Source organism: Cephus cinctus, unplaced genomic scaffold (genome assembly GCF_000341935.2).
Source record: "Cephus cinctus unplaced genomic scaffold, Ccin1 Ccin1_scaffold0315, whole genome shotgun sequence".
Taxonomy (NCBI): domain Eukaryota; kingdom Metazoa; phylum Arthropoda; class Insecta; order Hymenoptera; family Cephidae; genus Cephus; species Cephus cinctus.
In genome coordinates this window covers 228,521-248,390 of record NW_014333017.1, presented here as the reverse complement: position 1 = coordinate 248,390, position 19,870 = coordinate 228,521, and the positions used below count along the sequence as shown (strand labels likewise).

The 19,870-nt window shown below is 36.5% G+C and overlaps 1 protein-coding gene across 11 annotated transcripts in view; it reads right to left on the bottom strand.

Moving 5' to 3' along the window:
• Positions 1–880: 880 nt before the first annotated feature.
• LOC107266459 (tyrosine-protein kinase Btk29A) overlaps positions 881–19,870 on the bottom strand; it is an 85,124-nt gene continuing 66,134 nt past the window's right edge. For 8 of the 11 annotated variants that reach the window (XM_015736949.2, XM_015736948.2, XM_015736950.2 and 5 more), the window contains 11 exons: positions 6,445–6,506; positions 6,285–6,368; positions 5,678–5,742; positions 4,798–4,863; positions 3,669–3,797; positions 3,342–3,535; positions 3,042–3,213; positions 2,775–2,943; positions 2,547–2,665; positions 2,209–2,461; positions 881–2,095 (listed from right to left, as the gene is read on the bottom strand). In XM_015736949.2, coding sequence (XP_015592435.1) covers positions 1,994–2,095; positions 2,209–2,461; positions 2,547–2,665; positions 2,775–2,943; positions 3,042–3,213; positions 3,342–3,535; positions 3,669–3,797; positions 4,798–4,863; positions 5,678–5,742; positions 6,285–6,368; positions 6,445–6,506 — 1,415 coding nt within the window. In that variant the 3' untranslated portion in view covers positions 881–1,993. Of the gene's footprint in view, positions 2,096–2,208; positions 2,462–2,546; positions 2,666–2,774; positions 2,944–3,041; positions 3,214–3,341; positions 3,536–3,668; positions 3,798–4,797; positions 4,864–5,677; positions 5,743–6,284; positions 6,369–6,444; positions 6,507–11,458; positions 11,497–17,639; positions 17,806–19,870 lie in introns of those variants that run through there. The other 3 variants (XM_025083693.1, XM_025083692.1, XM_015736957.2) reach the window with 2 other exon arrangements.

The following is a 19,870-nucleotide window of genomic DNA, read 5'->3' as shown; positions in this document are numbered from 1 at the left end:
AATAATGGCTGATGTAATGATAATGACATTTATTCAAACAAACTTTCAGATATGACTTACATGAATCACATAATTATAGTAGTAGTAGTAGTGTAGTAGTACTAGTAGCAGTAGTAGTAGTAATAGCAATAGCCGATGAGGATAATTGTCCGATTATTTTATTACAACATTTCTTCTGATTACCCAGTGATCGTTTGCTCGAAAGGAAAGGGCGTTAATTAAAAATAAAAGAAAAAGAAAAATAGTGACAATGTACATTGCGCAATAATTCATCACTCATCAACGCGCATCATCGATGGTATCTAATTCCTGCAATAGATAGGACGAATAAAAAAATAGCCACTGTAGTTCAGACTGCAAGGATTCGTATATATTGTCATGACAGGGTGGTGGGTTAAAGGTCGGGGCAAGATAGCAGGGATGGGGTAATGGGATCAGGCAGTGTGGGGTCACGGGAAGGAATCGGGTACTGGGAGGGGGCTGTTGTCCACATTACAAACTCGCATCGATTGGTATTAAGTCTAAGTATTACGCCTAGGCCTATCGATTCGTTGGGTGCCGTGCAAGCCACGAGACTCTCCCGTGAATGAAACCACGAGTAAACCATAATTATAATTATAATTGTAATAATAAAAATTATTATTATTATTATTATTATTATTATTATTATTATTATTATTATTATTATTATTATTATTATTATTATTATTATTATTATTATTATTATTATTATTATTATTATTATTATTATTATTATTATTATTATTATTATTATTATTATTATTATTATTATTATTATTATTATTATTATTATTATTATTATTATTATTATTATTATTATTATTATTATTATTATTATTATTATTATTATTATTATTATACCGAGCGCGAGTAAACCAAGAGTAGATTCAAAGGAGAGGCTGGCAGGATTCGCGGATACAGCCGTTAGACCGCTTATGTTTCTAGTCTTTAGCTTACATAATAATTATGTATTATATTATGTACACGCCTCTGTATGTCCCGCGATAAGGCAAAGTCTAAGAGTGATTGAAGGTCGTAAAATCTATTTATTGCATTCATTGAAAATCATTGGAGCCATTTGATTTAATGAATCCATCACCCTTAAGGACCATTCGTTGTCGCGATAACCACAAAGCAGGACTTCCTTGGATAAGTTCTTACAATTGACTATTGGTTGATATCATGTGCGGTTCTCGTGTATGTATATGATCTATTACGATGTGTTATATATAACAGTTAAAGACGTAGTCGCGAAGTAGTTAGGACGAAGAAAGAGCAATGGAGGCGACGGATATGTGGCTGAGAGTAAGAAAGTCAAGGGAAGTCGGGTGAGGTTTGATAATGATGCAGAAGAAACAGACTCGTCCTAGGATGACGTTCTCCGGGCTGGTAGTCCTTTTGGTTTCTTGGAGAACGCTTATACGGTACAGGATGATTCAACCAATTTGAATTACACATAAGTTTAACGTTTCGGATACCCGTTATCGGTACCCAGCCAAGAGATATCCCTAGCCACGAAATATCATGGAGTTTATTTTCCTCAAAGGTCGCGAAGGTACCGTGACGAGTGGTACTCCTTTCATTTTCCTTTGCTGGCTCTGATGGCGCGACAGATGTCGATCCAAGGATTACCGTACGAGCTGCAGATGTCGCAGACGTTTGAGGAAGACGAGGACGATGGCTGACTAGCAAGATGGCCGGGCGTGCTCGGCGAGGAGGATCCTTTCCTCTTGAGCTTCGCTGAGGTTGTCGAGGTCCTCGTGGTCGTCGCGGCGGTGGATGACGTGACCGTTAGCGCCGAGGGCAAGGTCGGCAATGAGGATGGACCACGGATCCTGTGCGAGGCTGGCAACGTGGCCGAGTTGCAGGACGAATTGCAGGACGAGGTCGAACGGCTCAGCGATGGAAACTTTCCAGCCAGGATCGAGTGGCTCGAGGGTGAAGTCAGGCGCATACACCGCAGAAGGTTGAGTCAATCGTTGAGCAAACCTTGCGAAACGTTGATCAGCTGCTCCTTCAGGATGCGGAATGACGGTCGATCCTCCGGTCCGTGTGCCCAGCACTTTCTCATAACCTGCGATAATTAATGGATTTTCTTTTTGTTATTAATGAACTCGATAGAGGGGTGGATAAGTTCGTGTGATTGATTGTTAATAAAAAGAAAAAAAAAGAGGAAGTGGTCAGCACCTCATAGACTTCCTTGAAGCAGGCTTTTGGTTTATCTAGTATAATTCCACGCTGAACTCTGTCAACGACTTCGGTGTTTTTTAGACGGCCATAAGGCATCTTGCCGCAGGTGAAGACTTCCCACATTAGGACGCCGTACGCCCAGACGTCAGACTTTGAGCTGAACCGCGTATAGTTCAGTACTTCCGGTGGGGCCCACTTTATGGGAAATTTCGTACCGCCGCTGCTAGTGTACTGATCGTCCAGCACGTACCTATTTCCAATATATATAAGTCGGTGCTTGTCGAAATTGTCCAATGTAACATAACTTTTATTTTTCATCTTCAATCACTTCATACCTGGCCAAGCCAAAGTCTGCGACCTTCACTACGTTCTCAGATCCGACAAGGCAGTTGCGTGCAGCTAGATCTCTGTGAATGTAATTGTGCCTCTCCAAGTACGCCATTCCTTTGCAGACCTAAAGTAAGTCCAATTATTTATTACCATAATACAACACAATAATACTGCAATAACTGTCAAAAGTGTATGTTATATTGTGGCGAAAAGTTGTTATCATTCTTTCTTACCTGTATGCACATGTCAAGCAAGAGGCCAACGTTAGAATTGAGTGAAGATTCATGACGTCGGAGGTAGTTCAGAAGAGATCCATGCCGCATATATTCAGTCACTATATATATTGGTCTATCCTTACTGCAAACGCCATAGAGCTGGACTAGGTTTTGATGCTGTAACTTCCTGCAAAAGTTATTCAGAGTCAATTTAGCAAACTGACCAAGATGAGAAACTTAAACGAAACCTTCCGTCAGATTATCATCAGGGTTATGTATACTCACGTCATCACTTTTGCCTCTTCGATAAAATCATCCTCAGACATAGTTCCCTCCTTCATCATTTTAACAGCAACGTCAATGGATCCTCGCCACTTTCCACGACGTACCACGCCAAATTGGCCCGAGCCAAGTTCTTCCAGTAAATGAAGTTCGGCCGGATCGATTTCCCATTTGTCTGCAACAGTGAACAGGATTGTATTAAATTTTTAAAACGATCCTTTCGCTATCACGGCACGACGCTCAATTATTAAACTTCAGACCAACGATTATATCAAGCAGATACAAATGGCCGAATAAACTTACCGTGACTGAGTCCTGCGGTCGGTGGTACAGGACGATCGCAGGGGTTGGTTTTCAGTCTACTTGCCAAACCACCGCTGTTGTGCCTGTGATAATTGACAAGATCCGGAATAGAGTCGCAGCAGTGTTTCTCGGAGAGGTAAAATTCGCCACGTGAATTTTGCTTTATGTGATAATGCTTCACGTGAGGATGCGGTCTGAAATGTGAACCGAGGATTTTAGAAAAATTTTATGTAAATCGATGAAAATTAATTTTATTTAATTTTTTTTTCCTAAATTTATTCTCTTTTCATTATTTTTGTCTACTTCAATTTTTTTAAGGGTACTCACACTTTTGTGTATAGCGAGAGGGTGTAGAGACCCTTTGTTGACGAATTACGAACTACGAAACATCCTTCTTTGTCTTCTTGTTTGAGCAATGACTCCGCACGTTGTCTGGACATGTCGCCAACGTACCATCTGTTAATTAAGGATAATTAATCATTATTGAGATTAAAATATTACTTTTCGATTTTTCAAAAGTGGATTAAACACACGATTTTATTTATGCAGCGTAATGATATTTTTCTTAATAACTCGTGACAGTCTACTGCGATAAATCCAAATTAAACTTTCTTGATATTGTAATATCTCAAGGCACAACTGCCATTTTCATTTGCATTGACATTATAATATAACGAGAAATTAATTTCCTCCTAGATCATGAAATATTGCATTATGCATAAGTGCAACTTGCACCGAGTGCATCTACTTCCTACCGAAGCTAGGTGACGATCATTTACTTTTAATTTACCATTATTCTCTTTTTCTGCTTGCTGTCCGCCAATAAGTATTCCATTGGCATTTTTTTTTTTTTTTCTAAATCAATACATTTTATAAAAATGACATTTCATAAAAATTTCATCTTATCAATCTTCATGCTTATGGCGCTCGAGCGTCGCTCGGAAAATTTTTCATTTATTTTCTCGAAATATTCTTTTTATTGGCCGATTTATAAAGACTCGAGAAAGTGTATCAAATCGACTGTTTATCATTTATCTCCGGCATGTTAACATCGACGATTTATCTCCGGCATGAAATTCAAAATATTCAATATCTTCGCTCGTGCTTTATGGCGTTTCAGCGATCTTGGAAAAACTTCAATATTCCTCGTACACCGTGCGACTACGTTGTATTTTCCATTTCACGTAAGACAGCTCGGTCGGCTTTACCTGAAAGCTCTGTATTGCTTAGAACTTTATGGGTTTCAACAAAAAAAAAAAAAAAAGAAGTTTTTTATATCCCAAAAAATTTAACCCATGAAAATCGTCCCTTTCAAATGCCATTGGTTATTTTGTCGACAAAGAAAAAAATGTCGAATTTTCAAATTTTTTTTTCAATTACAATAAAATTGAAATTTTTTTCTTAGCAACAATTATTGAAAATTACCTATTCGTAAAAAATACGTAATACTACTCACTCATATTTTTGAAGTCCCAGCAGCTCCTTCTCCTTCACGTAATTACTGGGAATGTAGCCGATCGATCTGAAGTCATACGTAAAATCGTCCTCTTCAATAATACGAATTTTATTTTGTCACCTTGTATATAAATTTAACGATTTCACATAAAATAACAGACGATATCGTGCGATAACGTAATAAGATTTTACTCGTACGTATTACGCCCCCAACATTTTTCTACTGAAGTTTCACTTCTTCTCTTTGCCCATTATTTTTTATCATGTCACTTTATCGTGTTATCTTCCAAGGCAATATGCTGCTTGACTATCTTGTAAATTCCTCCACAGTCCTTATTACAAAGGACAGTCGGTAGAGTCTTCGACGATATAACATGGACGTTATATGAAAATAGATGAAACATTTATTTATCATATTTATATACCCGGTGTTCCACGTCCTTCCGATCTTATTAAATAATCTTTTATTTTCCATCGACTCCCTATTCCTCCGTCATCTTCTCCGTTACTATAAGTGCTTTATATAATATAACCACCAGATATAGCAATATTTAATAAAATTGCCCATACTTCTTCCAGTAAGATGCACTTTCATCTCATCAGCTACCCCTTCGTATTATTTTATCGTCTCTCCCGCTTATTATTATTATAAGATTTTACACATATCGCAAAAGTGATGGATTTTCTCAACAAAAAAAAAAAGTACTTTTATTTCGATACAAAAATTACGAAAATTTATATTTAACATTTTGAGTGCTAAGTGGCACTAGACAATAGTTCTTCATGTAGAGACAAGGGCTGTTACTACGAGGGTGTATATGGACCATATAGCACTGAAAGGGGTTAACGATAAATTAAAAAAAGAAAAAATTATTTCTTACCCATGCTCATCTTTGACTTTCCACCAAAATTCTTGAGAATCGTCCAAGACTTCGTATTCGGCGCCCTGCAAGATATAAATAAAAGGGGGAAAAAAAAAAATTATTTTCAAAATTGTCACAAGCTTGAGTATATTGAATATATTGTAGTGAAAAATGTTCGTTCGCTTGTATTACGTGAAAACAATAAATTTCGCGAGTTATTCTTGCGTTAAGCGAAGAGACTGCCTTACGGTGGGATAAAAATAAAAATTTATCTTTCTTCAGGACCAAGTGCCATAACGAGGAAGTTCGCTGTGGAGATACGAAGGAGAGAGAGAGAGAGAGAGAGAGAGAGAGAGAGAGAGAGAGAGAGAGAGATAGGAGACCAAGGAAGAAACACGGATGAGAAACAACAAGAAGGAAATTTCCAAGCAAAAGTGCAAATTTACTCGGCCGGTTACGAGCAAACTTTGGACCATCAACGACGGAACTTTAGTCGATCAAGAGAAAAAGAATAATTCTACGGCCGGCGGACTGTGTGTCTTGGGGTAAAGGGGGTAGCGATATGAAAAAATGTTGAAAAGTTGAAAAATAGAATTCAGGGTGAAAAAGAAAAAGAATATCTTACCTTTTCAAGAGAGAGGTCGCCGTTCTCGATGGCTCTGAAGGGATAAAGAGCCACGACGACTTTTGTCCTCATCATGAGTTTTTCCTTGAATAAGTGAAAAATAAATGAGTAGAAAAAAAAGGTCATTATTGAATTTTCAAAATTTCCAAAAAATTCTAACCTTTGCCTTAGAGGATGGCGTACCCGGGGCTCCGCCCGGCATTATTGGCGTCGACGGAGTTCCTGAAACAAAAATCAAAAAATTTTTTTTATTTTGAAAATTTTTCTACGGTTCGATCATCGGAGTCGATTCGATCATATATCAATTATTCGTTTATGATTACGCGAAGTTGAAAAAAAAATAGTTTTACGCTCCACGCGGCTAACCGACCGCGGACTATTTATTTTAAGAGAGCATGTTATTTTGGAAAATTAATCCCTAATGGAAAAGGGTCGTAACTATGGGCTAAGTGCACTTTTGGGCATATAACATTGCCTGGTACATATATGCATATATGTATCTACCCAACAGGACAGACTCTGTTCCACGCAACACATGCATTTCGCGATATTAAAGAACCAGGCAAAAATATGAAAAAAAAAGAAGAAATAGTACTAGCCCATTCCAAATTTTTAAAACTTATTTCTATCAAACGTGACTCGCAGTCTTTCATTTTTCTTATTTTTCAAAATCACCCGAAATTCAATTATTTTCACGAATTAAACGCCGAGACAGTTTGTATCTCATTAATTGAATTAATTAATAGAGCCTCGTATGTGCTCTAGGAAAATTTGCATATCTCCCAATGGCAAAGTCCCTGGAGATTTTGACGTCGGGAAGTGGCAATTTCGTAGGCATAAATAACGAAGGTCTTGGGACGTTGCGAATATTATTAATATCCAGTTGCACTTTTGCAATTACATCCAGCCTGCATGTAAATTGAGGGCCGTTCGTTATATCACATGTGAGCAGCGACGTGTAGCGTTCACAAGTGGCTGCATCTGTTACCCTTATCGCACCCCGTGCCAACCCCTTTGACTACCCGACGAATCCTACGGCTGTTATCTAGTTTCTAGATAAGCGTCAATTAATTCGCATTAATGACGTCATCTAATCGCTAATTACCAATTACGCTATATAAAAATCGGATTAATAGATTTAGATTAGACGAATTGATAAAAATAATTGACTGACTTTTCGTTGGTGTGAGAATGAAAATGTGAAGAAAAAAAAAATTTATTTTATTATAATTTTGTAATTTTCGTATCGAATTACATTGCGATACGTGCAATTCGATGGATGACATATGTCGTTGCGTTTGATTGGCAGAAAATTGCATTCTCAAAGGAAGACCGAGATTACAGGTGGAAACAATTTTCATGCGGGTTGAATGGAAATGTTTTTGGGAATAAGCCGTACAATTAACAAAGTGCATTAATGCACGGTGCGGTGGATCGATATGCACTTTAATTAAAATGCATTTGTTGCTTTGCATTGGGGGGGACAAAAAATATGAGGGCGGATGCAAAACGCAAGATCCACTCGATTAATTGAAATATCAAACCATGTTTATTTTGGAAATCTGTGTATGGCTGTATTTGTAAGAAAACATTATTACCGATAAAACGGCAAATTAAATTGACGGATGATCGATTAAAATAATCAAAAACCGAATCAACGTTGATTGCCTATGGAATAATAAATTTTCCACGTTTGCATATTTAAAAAAAAAAATTTGAATTTAATTTTATTTAATACCGTTGCCAACTAAAATTTCACTTAACATTACCGGGATATCAGGTGTACCTACAACGAAAAAAAGAGTTGCCTAACACGTGCAAAATTTTGGCTAATAAATTTATGGGTTACCCAAAAAATTTGCTGGTTTTAATAATTGGGAGGATTTTATACGGATTATATCGATTTTTTTCTTCTCTTTAATATGGCAGCAAGACAAATTTTTATCGGACACGAAAGTTTTTCTAATAAATAGTCAGTCTGTCAAAAAAAAAAAACCCAGCATAAAAGCTGGGACATATTTTATTATTTTTCATACAGACTGCGATACCCATTGTCAGTTTTACACGTAAACCAATCTAACTAAGCGTACCAACTTGGTAAGCAGTCCGTGTGTATTTACCAGCCTCTAACATGTACCATCCAAAAAAAGTGTATGATGAGACTAACGAAAAAAAAAAAAAAAGCAATCCCATCGGGCAGAATCCAGACTTTAACCAAAGATTGCGACTGACAAAAAAAAATGTATTTCACGAAGATCATAAGTTCCCATTAGGCGTTATCGTAGAAGGGAAACGAAAAAACACAAAAGAATCTTATCAGCAAGATAAAAAATGGCGAATTATCCGTGGCGCAAAATTAAAACGAGGTCTCACGGAACAAGGGCGAAATTTCCACTAAGATCCCAGGCAAGCCGCACGAGGAAACCAAAGAAGAAGAGAAAAAAGATAATTGGAAAACAAGACCAAGAGGAAACTTAACCAACCTAGGAAAGAAAAAAAAAAAAGAAAAACTTTTAAAGTCAGTGCAACGAAATGCAATCTAAAAAAAGTCTTATCCGATAAGAAAATCCACCAGAATCTTATACCGATCTTATTTTATCTCATAATAGTAAAAAAAAAAGAAGAAAAAAGAAAAAAAAAAGAATTTCTATAAACAAACAAAATTATCAAAAATATTTCATTTATAATTGTCAATCAACAATAGCGATACGTATGACCGATAATTACCGTGTTGTCATATAATAACACGTCTGTCGTCTAATCAACAAATTAACGCCATTTACGTAGGTTCAATATTTCAATATTAACTGAGCGTTAATTAAACCTTCTTGATAGCCCAATCAATTAGCACCGTTTGTTCTTTGAATAACGATAAAATCATAATTTTGGAGTAAAAAATATTTTAATGCTGTGCGAAAAAAAAAAAGAAAAAGCTATAATACCAGCATGAGGTACTTTGAAAAATTGCCTCCATCCGTTCCGCGAACTTCGAGGTGAAAATTCGCGAAATAAAGGGCTCGGTTGTTATCTCGATTAGCAATGCTGATTAGATTAACTCGAGTTAGTTATCCCGCCCCATCGAGCGGCGTGGCCAGAATTTCATTTGCCAGAATAGCCGCAGCAGCCGGCGAGTCAACGAATGAATGTGAATCCGATGCACCTCCGTTTGAAAATTCTAGTAACTTTTTATATCCGTTACTCAATTCGACTTTTTCACCCGAGAAAATTAGCATCTTCACACCAGCGTATCAGCCGAGTCACGTTATCACTACTTGACTCATTGATATGCACATTGAATTTGAATTGGATGCAAATTTAATTTTCAAAAAATTCAACTCAAAAACATATTTATACAGGGTGTACAAAATGGACCAAATACTATTTTTTCTGGCATACGATTGAAGATTGGGGAGAGGGGGGCAAATAAAATTTTTTTTTTTTTCGAAATTAACTATCAAATTATGTATATGCATTTTTGGCTTTTTATTGAGTCTCAGATAACCATATTCTATTATCCTTGCTAAACGATGTTTTTTTTCTTCAATTTATTTTTAACCCCATTCACCCCTTTGCTCAACCATCGAAATCGGGATACGGGGTTGAACCATGATGATACAGAGTACATGGAAAATACGTAATCTTATTTTGACGTATAAGACTTTTCAAAATATGCGAAAATACTTCGTCGGTGCTGACATTATTAAATTGAAGTAACTTTATGGAAAAGGAATGTAGAGGCCAATAAAAACTACGACACACTGGCTCTTTTGTGAAAATCAATAGGTACACTCGGATATCGAAACTTTATTACTGAAATGGGAAACGACGATTTGAAAAATACACTTTTATATCAACGTTTGTGGGTACAGTCCGTATGGAAATGGAAATATGAGAAAATATATGTAGATTAAATATACGTAGATTGAATTTGAATGTGCAAGTACATATTGGTACGGTAGAAGTTTTCAAGTATATTATTCATTCTCGAATATTACCAAAAAAGAAAAAAAAAGAAGTAAGTGGTGCAGTTACTCAGTTTTTCAATAACGTCCAATCACACTGAATTATATGAGACCAAGGGAATAAGAGAGACACAGGGGTAGCTATCCAGTTCGATCTTGGGGAAAATTATAGCAGACAGAGATATTGTGGAGATTTTTTGTTCGATTAATTTTTACGTGATTCGTAAAATATTTGAGGGCGTTATTTTTATGTGAGGGACAAGATAATAAAAAAAATATCTGTATATCATTACGATTTTTTTTTTGGCTACAAAAATATATCGTCTGTATTATGTCGCATGGGTCTGTGATATCCTGCCAAGCCATTTCTCATTTCACGTGTAAAAATAAGTATACTAATATATTTTCGCGAAAATATATCACGCGAATTTAGTTTTATCGTGTTTTTACAAAAGTCTACAACTGCATACGGTAGAATGCAGGGGAATTAAAATTATCGCTGAATAGAAAGGGAAAAATTTTTCGAACTCGAAAAAAAATTTTTTTAATTTGATAGAACGATATTCGTTGCGTAAAGATTTTTATGGGAAGCAAATAAAATGCTTGATGCATCGTTGGAATTTTATTTATCGCAAAAATTCAATGCCAATTTTTACCATGAAATCCTTCACATTTTTCATTACGTACCAGTGTCAGTTAAACGACTTCCAATAGGAAACGACTCGTCGCAGCAATTTTTAGCGCAATTATTATTCGCGAAATAATAAATGCAAAAATCAAATTCCCACGCATAAAAGTTTCACCTGTTATATTCGAGCGTTTCGTTTGAGCGTGTCATTTTGCGTAATGAAAATAAAAAAATATTTTCGCGAGCAGTGACGTAATGACCCCCTTTTATCCTTCAAAGTTGCAAATTCAAGTGACAAAATACCCAACATCAACATACACGTATATTTCGCACAAGCAGCCACAGTCCAAGTAATTGCAGCCCAGCAAGCGCCTGGAATTGCACTCGTCGATGAAAAGTCGCATTGAAAAATTTTCTTAAAAATGTAAAAAAAAAAAAAAGAGAAAGGATGAACAATACGTGATAATTAAAAAAAAAACCAACCCTTACGAAAAACTCAGTGATTTATTTTCCCTTAATCGTCACGTTGAACGAATTTTTAGATTTAATTAGATGATTAATTGCTGGTCGGCTGGTTTACTTACACATCCGGCATTCGAGTATAACCAGTAGTGGGACTCACCTGAAAAATAAAAGAAAAAATTGTCCATTAATTATCAGTGTGGTTAAAATGAAAAACGTAAAAATATTGAAAAAGTATGATAAACGTTATAGGCTTAAAAACGGGAAGAAAAAAAAACGAAGATTCAACCATAACTTTCCAGTCTGATTAATTAGGGCTGGTTAATTACGTTATTAAGCGAGATTAGCCTACAACGAGATTATGAATGATCGTATAGGAGAGCTGCTGTTTCGTAATAACGATTAATTAACCACCAGGTATATAATTCGGTTTGGCATAAATAATTAACAAGCAGATTATTCAAGAGCTTACGAAGTCATGCGAACATTTAAAGAGTTAGGGAAAAGATAATAATCGAATATAAATAATAATAACAATAAGTCCCGACTTAATATCAATTAAAAAACAGAAATTGGGCGATACTTTTAATTGTTCACGATTTATCTAGGAAGAACGAGTAAGCGAAAATAAAGGAAAGAAAGAAAAAAAAAAGCAATTATAATTAAATTTCCTCCTTGCGGTATCTTGGCGTCGATTTGTTAATATAACAATAATAGCCCGAGAAAATTGACCTGGCAAAAAAGCAATCTTGCTTCGACAGAAACTCAAAGCGCCATCCTTATTGACTTAAGGAAATGAGAATTTTGTAATCTCTTTTTTTTTTATCTTCTCTTCCTAACTCGCTTCTGCTTCTTCTCGAGGATACCTCTTTCTATCTGCTGGGTCTTATAATGACTTCTGGTGATAGGAGGCTGTGGGAAAAAAAGATGTTGGGAAAATTTGAAGGATGTTGGAATTATAAAACAAGACGACTGGGCTGATAAGGAGTGAGAAAGATTCACGCGAGCAGCGATTAGCTTATGCAGAAATTGTATAACAGAGCGAATAAAAAAGAAAGAGCGAACAGTGGCTGGATGAAAATTTTTTATTTTCCATTTGTCGAGAAAAAATTAAGAAAAAAAAAAAAGGCGACAAGAATAATGAAGATACCGGAGAAAAAAATTGTGCGAAATAAAAGGAATAAACGAAGACTAGGTAAACGAGAGTCGCAAAGGAATATCTCTACGGAATAACAAATTAGATTCGTTATCGAGATACAAGATGGAGATAAAAGAAAGATTCAACGAGGAATCATGATCAATGGAAACGTCGGCGATCGAGTGAAAATGAAAAAAAAAAAAAAAATGGTCCCACGAACAATAACGAAAGACCGAGTCGTTCGAGTCAGAAAAATGAAGTGAAAAAGCGTAAAAGCAAGTAGTGACGATATTGCGCGACTAAAGGCGGAATTACGTAAAAGGCAACGTTGACAGGAGCCACTAAAAATGACAAAGGATACAAAGTGGATTCTGCCGGGATGCCAAATGAAATTTGGCAAAGTCCTGCCGGACGGGGGCTTTCAGTCTCGAAGTAAATGCTTTCGATTCGGAGCGAAATGAAGTTGGAACGTAAGATTGGGAAATTTGGTGAGAAGTTGAGTTTTTGAAAAAAAAAAAAATTTTGAAATTTTTTAATACCAACGTGGACGAAACTCGTATAAGATATGTAAATTTTTCATACGACGAATATACGAGGCACCCTTTATTTTTGACAAATGGACTTGAGGTTCTTTTTCGTCTCCTCTCCCGAAAAAATATATTTTTCGAAAATCGTAACACTGTAGAATAAAACGTAAATCCCGTTATCCCCTGAAATCCGATCTCTGGGAGTTATCCGTTGATTAGGTTCAATTGATAAACTTAATCACTGTCCCAGGACCACTGGCTATCTCCTCCCAAGTACTGTACCGGGTGGGACACTTTTAATTTATCATCCCATTTGTTTCTCTCTCGCTAATTGCCATCCCGCTTTAATTCTCAGGACATTTCTCATCTCCATTATAATTTCGTTCCTATACTTGTGTTTCGGCGTTGCCCGTCGCTGGCAATTTCCTAGCAGGATAACGTATACAATGTATTATTCCGTTGTACCGTCCCGTTCCTGTTGTCTGCCAGAGTTCATTTTAACTACCCGACAATTTTCGTTTCTGTATTTCACTTCGTCCCAAGTCCGACCAGTCGTTTCGTACAACTTCAAACAAACATTGTCTAGTAAAAAAAAATGTTAATACCGTATAAACTACTTGCACATTATTTTGAGAATCGATACAATTTTTAATTATATTCCTGTTGTCTGCCAGAGTTCATTTTAACTACCCGACAATTTTCGTTTCTGTATTTCACTTCGTCCCAAGTCCGACCAGTCGTTTCGTACAACTTCAAACAAACATTGTCTAGTAAAAAAAAATGTTAATACCGTATAAACTACTTGCACATTATTTTGAGAATCGATACAATTTTTAATTATAAAAAAAGAAGATTTTCCTACGATTCAGGCTGATCGATCGATAACACGCTTCACGCTTTTCGGACCCCTCATAAGTTAATATCTCAAAACTCTCGTCACGTCATTAACAACAATAAAGGGGGTTATCAGTGATTTTACTATCTACTTGATAAACTACTTGCACATTATTTTGAGAATTGATACAATTTTTAAAGATAAAAAAAAAGATTTTCCTACGATTCAGGCTGATCGATCGATAACACGCTTCACGCTTTTCGGACCCCTCATAAGTTAATATCTCAAAACTCTCGTCACGTCATTAACAACAGCGAAGGGAGTTATCAGTGATTTTACGAGATGACTGGAAGGGCGAGATTTTTGAAAAACTCAAATTCACGCGGATAGCAAAAAAAGCACAGACAATCGGCAATTAGCTGGAAGCCTTTATAGTCTTCGAGCCGTAACTCGGAGGGTTCACAATGGATGACGTGAATTCTCATGCGAAAACTTTTGACACCCTTCGTCTATGCATAATGGCGGTTAAGGATCGATAAAGCTTTTTATCGGATGAGATGAGTGGGTGGGTTGACCAAAAAAAAAAAAAAAACATCTGGTGGGTAAACGGAAATATTTGGACAGCCTCAAAGTGCTTTTCGATTAACGACAAACTACCCGGAATAGAGTTTCCAAAGATTTCTTGTTTTCTATATACCATATATACATATATATATATATATATATATACAAAGCCAATATGACAATTCCCGAGCTCTCTCGTAATCGTCTGTATTCGCGATTGGCCAAGTTTATTCGGAGTGGGAAAACTTTATTGGCAACTTTACATTGTAATCCAATCAGTTTACGAGTCGCAGCAAAAGCACTCCGAATAGTCTAAACACATGCAACTGTTTATCGAAAAATAAACAACGATTTATTTATTTTTTCACTATTTTTCGAAAAATTCCAAAATTTCATCTCCCCACAACCAAATAATTATCCTATACATATCCAAAGAAATATACGATAAATACATGCCAAGATGAATTTCGAAAAATAACCCGCAATGCTAATAAACATAATACCAAAAATATTACCAAAAACGAGGTATATTAAAAATCCTACAAAAAGACGTATAAAAGGGTAAAGAATTATTAAAAAAAAAAGTCTCAAATTTCTGACAAATCCAATTTGACCTCAGGATGAGATGCAGACGAGAAAAGATCCAAGATACGTATATATATAATTGCTTGTAACGATTCTACTAAAGTGAAAATAAAGTGAAATTAACATTAACAGACTATAGGACGACTGAGATTACGAGTATTGTTGGCATCAAGTAAAATTCATATAAGGAAAAAAAAAAACAAATTGAGAAAATCGGGTCCAACTGGACTTTTGGATTCCGTAGGTATTAAATACAGGCAGGATTTTCGGTAGGCGTGGCGAAATATTATGACGCGTTCTCACTAGGCGACGCTCGACGACTGATTGCGAGAGAGCCGATATCGGAACGCGCAGGACGACTACCCCATCGTCGGCGACCTTCCTCATGGCTTCACATACCTTATAGCCCTTGGCAGTCCTGACTCTGTTGTATACCTATATATACGGGTATATATAGATATATCGCATAAATCGTATCCATCTACCACCCATGGACCCGCACGTACGCACGCTTTATCATATATCATAAACCCAGAGGAAGTTGGTACCACTGTTGAGCACTGGTGGGATTATGGATTCCGGAAGTGGCATTTCCATCAAGTGAGGAGACTTATCCAGGTCCGTTACTTTTATAGTTACATTTCTCAAGTACAAAATCCACTCTGCCATTTCATCTCTCTCTCGCCCGTCTCTATAGGGATATTCATGGTAACTCCCGGTATCGACATACAGGCACTAGGGAATTTCTTAATGACACAATCTTCGATATCTCATCGGTACAACTTTTGAGGGTAGATTTTGAAAAATTATTATCTCGATTCGTATCCTGAAATATTTTTTTTTCTAATTTTTTTTTAACGCCAATTCTTTTCAATCTTCGGATGTCTTGCGAATTTTCAAATTCATTACGAGACAGAGTTTTCTCATGAAATCTTTATGGTCCATCTTCAAGATCATGACTGGATGCTGGAGCCGAGCTCGAAAATTCCTTTTATGTATATTTTAACGTAACATCTTCCTGGAATTTCCTATTATCTCGTTATTACCAGTGATAAAATTAATTGGTATACGCAGGAGGGGGGGGTTTCTTGAGAAATGGCGGAAGCTGGTATGCTAAGGATCAAATTATTTCTCTCGTGTTTTACTTGTGAGGGGGCTGGAAGGAGGGGCAGGCTTAACGGTATCGAGCCACTTGATTCTATATACGTATATGTGTAGCTATTCAGTGGAGCATGTGAACTCGGCTTTAAGCGGCATTAGGAATTTTGAAATTTCGACGCGCAACGTTGCTCATTGCTGCTATAATAATAACAGTAACCGTCAAGGCGCCAGTGAAAAAAGTAATCGTACGTCGAAAAAGTATTGGAGCGTTAATTTATTAATTGGTTATGACGTAAAATTTGACTATTGATCATTCATAGTGATGGGGGTACTCTATTATCGTGATAAATGGCAAAATTGATAATTGAGATTTTGGAAAAAAAAAATTTTGGAATATGCCATTCTACTTGATTGAGATGCTGTAGATGAAAATTTAGTACTGAGTGATTAATCGTGTGATATGTCGGAAAATTTGTGGTATAAGAAATTTTTCGTTAATTATGGATTTTATATTGTTATGCTTGAATGCAGCATATGAGGGATAATTATGTAAAATTTGCTATTTCGAAATTATTAAATTATATTGCGGATAATTAACAGTTGCATTCATCATGCTGATAATAGGTGTTATTAATAAAAACGGTAACCGCAATATAGGTGGATATTTATGTCTTGCACGTAATTTTCCGGATATCCTTATGGGTTGCTTGATGAATGATGCACGAGGAGGCGGCAAATTTGAAATAGACTTTTTGTTCTTACCGAATATTTTAATGAAAATTGTGCAACCATGCCGAATCTTTGAAGATATAGCACGGAGATCGATGCAATTTATTTGCATTTATTATAGTTTGAATTTTGCAACAAGACTCGATTCAATCGGTTTCAATTGGATTTGCAAGGATTCGCATGCCAATGTGAAAGGAGACACGGGACTTTTTTGGCGCGCGGATTACAATGACTGTTTGCGTGGGCGTCTAGCTATATATATATATATATCAATGCTATATGTATGAATGTTTCGTCTGATAAAAGGTTGGATTTTTGGAAAAAAAAAGACTCATGTAAAAATATACGCACGCGCAGTTTTTTGCAAAATTTACAAATTTTTGCGAAACCACTTACGGCAGCAAATATGTAAGATACGTCAATAAAATTTTTATCTCTTCGCAAAATACGATTCTCCTTAAAAGTTCCTCAAAGTTCGACAAACTTTTTGGTTTCACGTGGAATTTCGATTTTTCACAGACAGCCCCCCCGACGTTCACTGTATCTAATACATACAGATTATCCATTTTTCTTTGTCCAACCAAAAACTCCAACTTCGTGAAAAGCACGTCCAGCCATTTTCAGAAGTATCGAAACTTGGACTGCAAAAGTTTATTAAAAAAAAAGAAAAAAAAAAAAGAGAGAGAATTACGAGCCAAGAATAAAAATATTTCCAACCATCTTCAATCGTTGAAGCAACCATAAAACAAAAATCTAAATAAAAAGTGTAACGTTTTACAAAATTTTCAAAAATATTCATTTAGAAAAAAAATTGTATTACCTACAGGCTTTATCGCGATTGGAAAAACCACTAATCCACCTACAGGTTGTACACTGCGTTCTCAAAGCCACTTAAACGTAGCCCGATGGTAAAATCAAGGCTGATCACTAAATTTTCGTTAAACCGGAAACGGAAACTGCCGGTAGGACAGTTAATACGTATATCCGTCTCGTTCCAGAAACGGGAACCAACTGAATCGGGATGCGCCGATTTAACGGGACGAAACGTTTATGCCCGTGTCCAACCTGAGTGGATTGTGTTGGTGGGTCGGGTGAGTCGACGGGCACGTAACACGCACACAGCCACGAACACCAGGAAACGCCCTTGTGAAGGTAGGCGCATGCGCATCGCTATTTCCGGCTGTCTACGACATTTCCACGAGGCTTCGACCGAGAGGCTAGTCTCCTGGGAGACGAATTTTTCATCCTTTTTCTTTCCATTTCTCTCGCATTTCGCTATATGTCTGTATATATATGTATATATATATATATATATATATATATTCCCACGTCTCTCATCCCTCTCACTTCTTCGCGCTTTTCTTTCATTCATGAAAGCATCGCTATATGTCTGTATATATATGTATGTTGGTGGGTCGGGTGAGTCGACGGGCACGTAACACGCACACAGCCACGAACACCAGGAAACGCCCTTGTGAAGGTAGGCGCATGCGCATCGCTATTTCCGGCTGTCTACGACATTTCCACGAGGCTTCGACCGAGAGGCTAGTCTCCTGGGAGACGAATTTTTCATCCTTTTTCTTTCCATTTCTCTCGCATTTCGCTATATGTCTGTATATATATGTATATATATATATATATATATATATATTCCCACGTCTCTCATCCCTCTCACTTCTTCGCGCTTTTCTTTCATTCATGAAAGCAGATTTTTTTCTCTTTTACCTACACTCATGATTCCTGCGAACCTCAGTCAGGGTCTGGAGTATGGATAGGGATCCCCATGCTTTTCTTTTTATCAACCCCTCTTCCACCCCTGGAATATCTTTTGTTACCATCATCAGCGTCATGGCTGCTGGATAATTTCTTTAACGTCTCAAAAAAGGATACACGGGTTACGTATATTACGTAAATCTTGATTAAAACGAACGGTGTACAAATTATGGTATTTTTATTTTTTTTTCAAAAATATGTATTTTTTTTAAATATCGAACAACTATTCTACGGTACAAGTTCGAGGAACGCTTCGAGTTAATCCTAGTTACGGCCCTGACGCGCGTAACATCTGATTGGGGCTGTTTTTGTTTTATCATTTTCCTTCCTCCTTCGCTTCGCAATCTCAATACGTCAGAAGGCGACGGAAGATTAAAGGGACTTTCTTCAATCTTGTTTTCCTCGGTGGTTTACGTAATGACCTTTCTTATCTCTTACGTCTCATTAGACCTTCAATCTCGAACTTTTATTTTATTTCTTCATATAAAATAGACCGTGGCAAGGATACAGTGATTTGCTCTGCTTCGTTGTTTTTTTTTTTTTTTTAAATCTTATTTTATATTTCCCGTCGCCAGTTTCCTGCCAGTATGGTAATGTTTTTTCGCGGGCACCGAAACCAAGTTGTTTCGGCGACGTTAGGTGGGGATTTGAGAAAATTATTATGCGAAAATAATAATAATGATTATCACGTAATTTATTAACTGCAAAGCGTTCCTGCTCTTTATTATATTTTTTTCAAGTTTTTCTTTTTTTTTCCTTCTTACTTTCCTTAAGAATAACTTTTGTTCCTCTCAGAAGTCGTTACGGACTTCCGGTTCTTTCTTTCCCTCGTATTTCACCGGCGAACAGTTAAGGATTTCCGAAAGAAAAGGTAATACCACTTCACTAAGGACCGAGCAGGCAAACGATTTTTCATAATTTAAGATAGAGAGGCACTGAAATCGAAGTATCGATTTTACATTAATCTGGCCTTCTTTTTTTTATACATAAAATTCTACAACGAACCTTCGACCTCCGTACCCATCATCTTATACGTATAAATGGGGTAGTCGAGAAAATAAAATAAAAGTTCTCGCAAGGAAAATAAAATTTTTAAGCAAAGATCATGGAAGGAGCAAGAGGCAATAAGATAAAAATGAAAGGATCGAAGAGTACAGAAGGGAAATTTGAAAATTATCCATTTACATTTTTATTTTATTGTTTTCCTTATTTATTAATTTTTTTTTTGTATTTTCTCCTTCTTAATCTCAATGGAGAAAGACTGATTTCCTGCTCCCCTCCC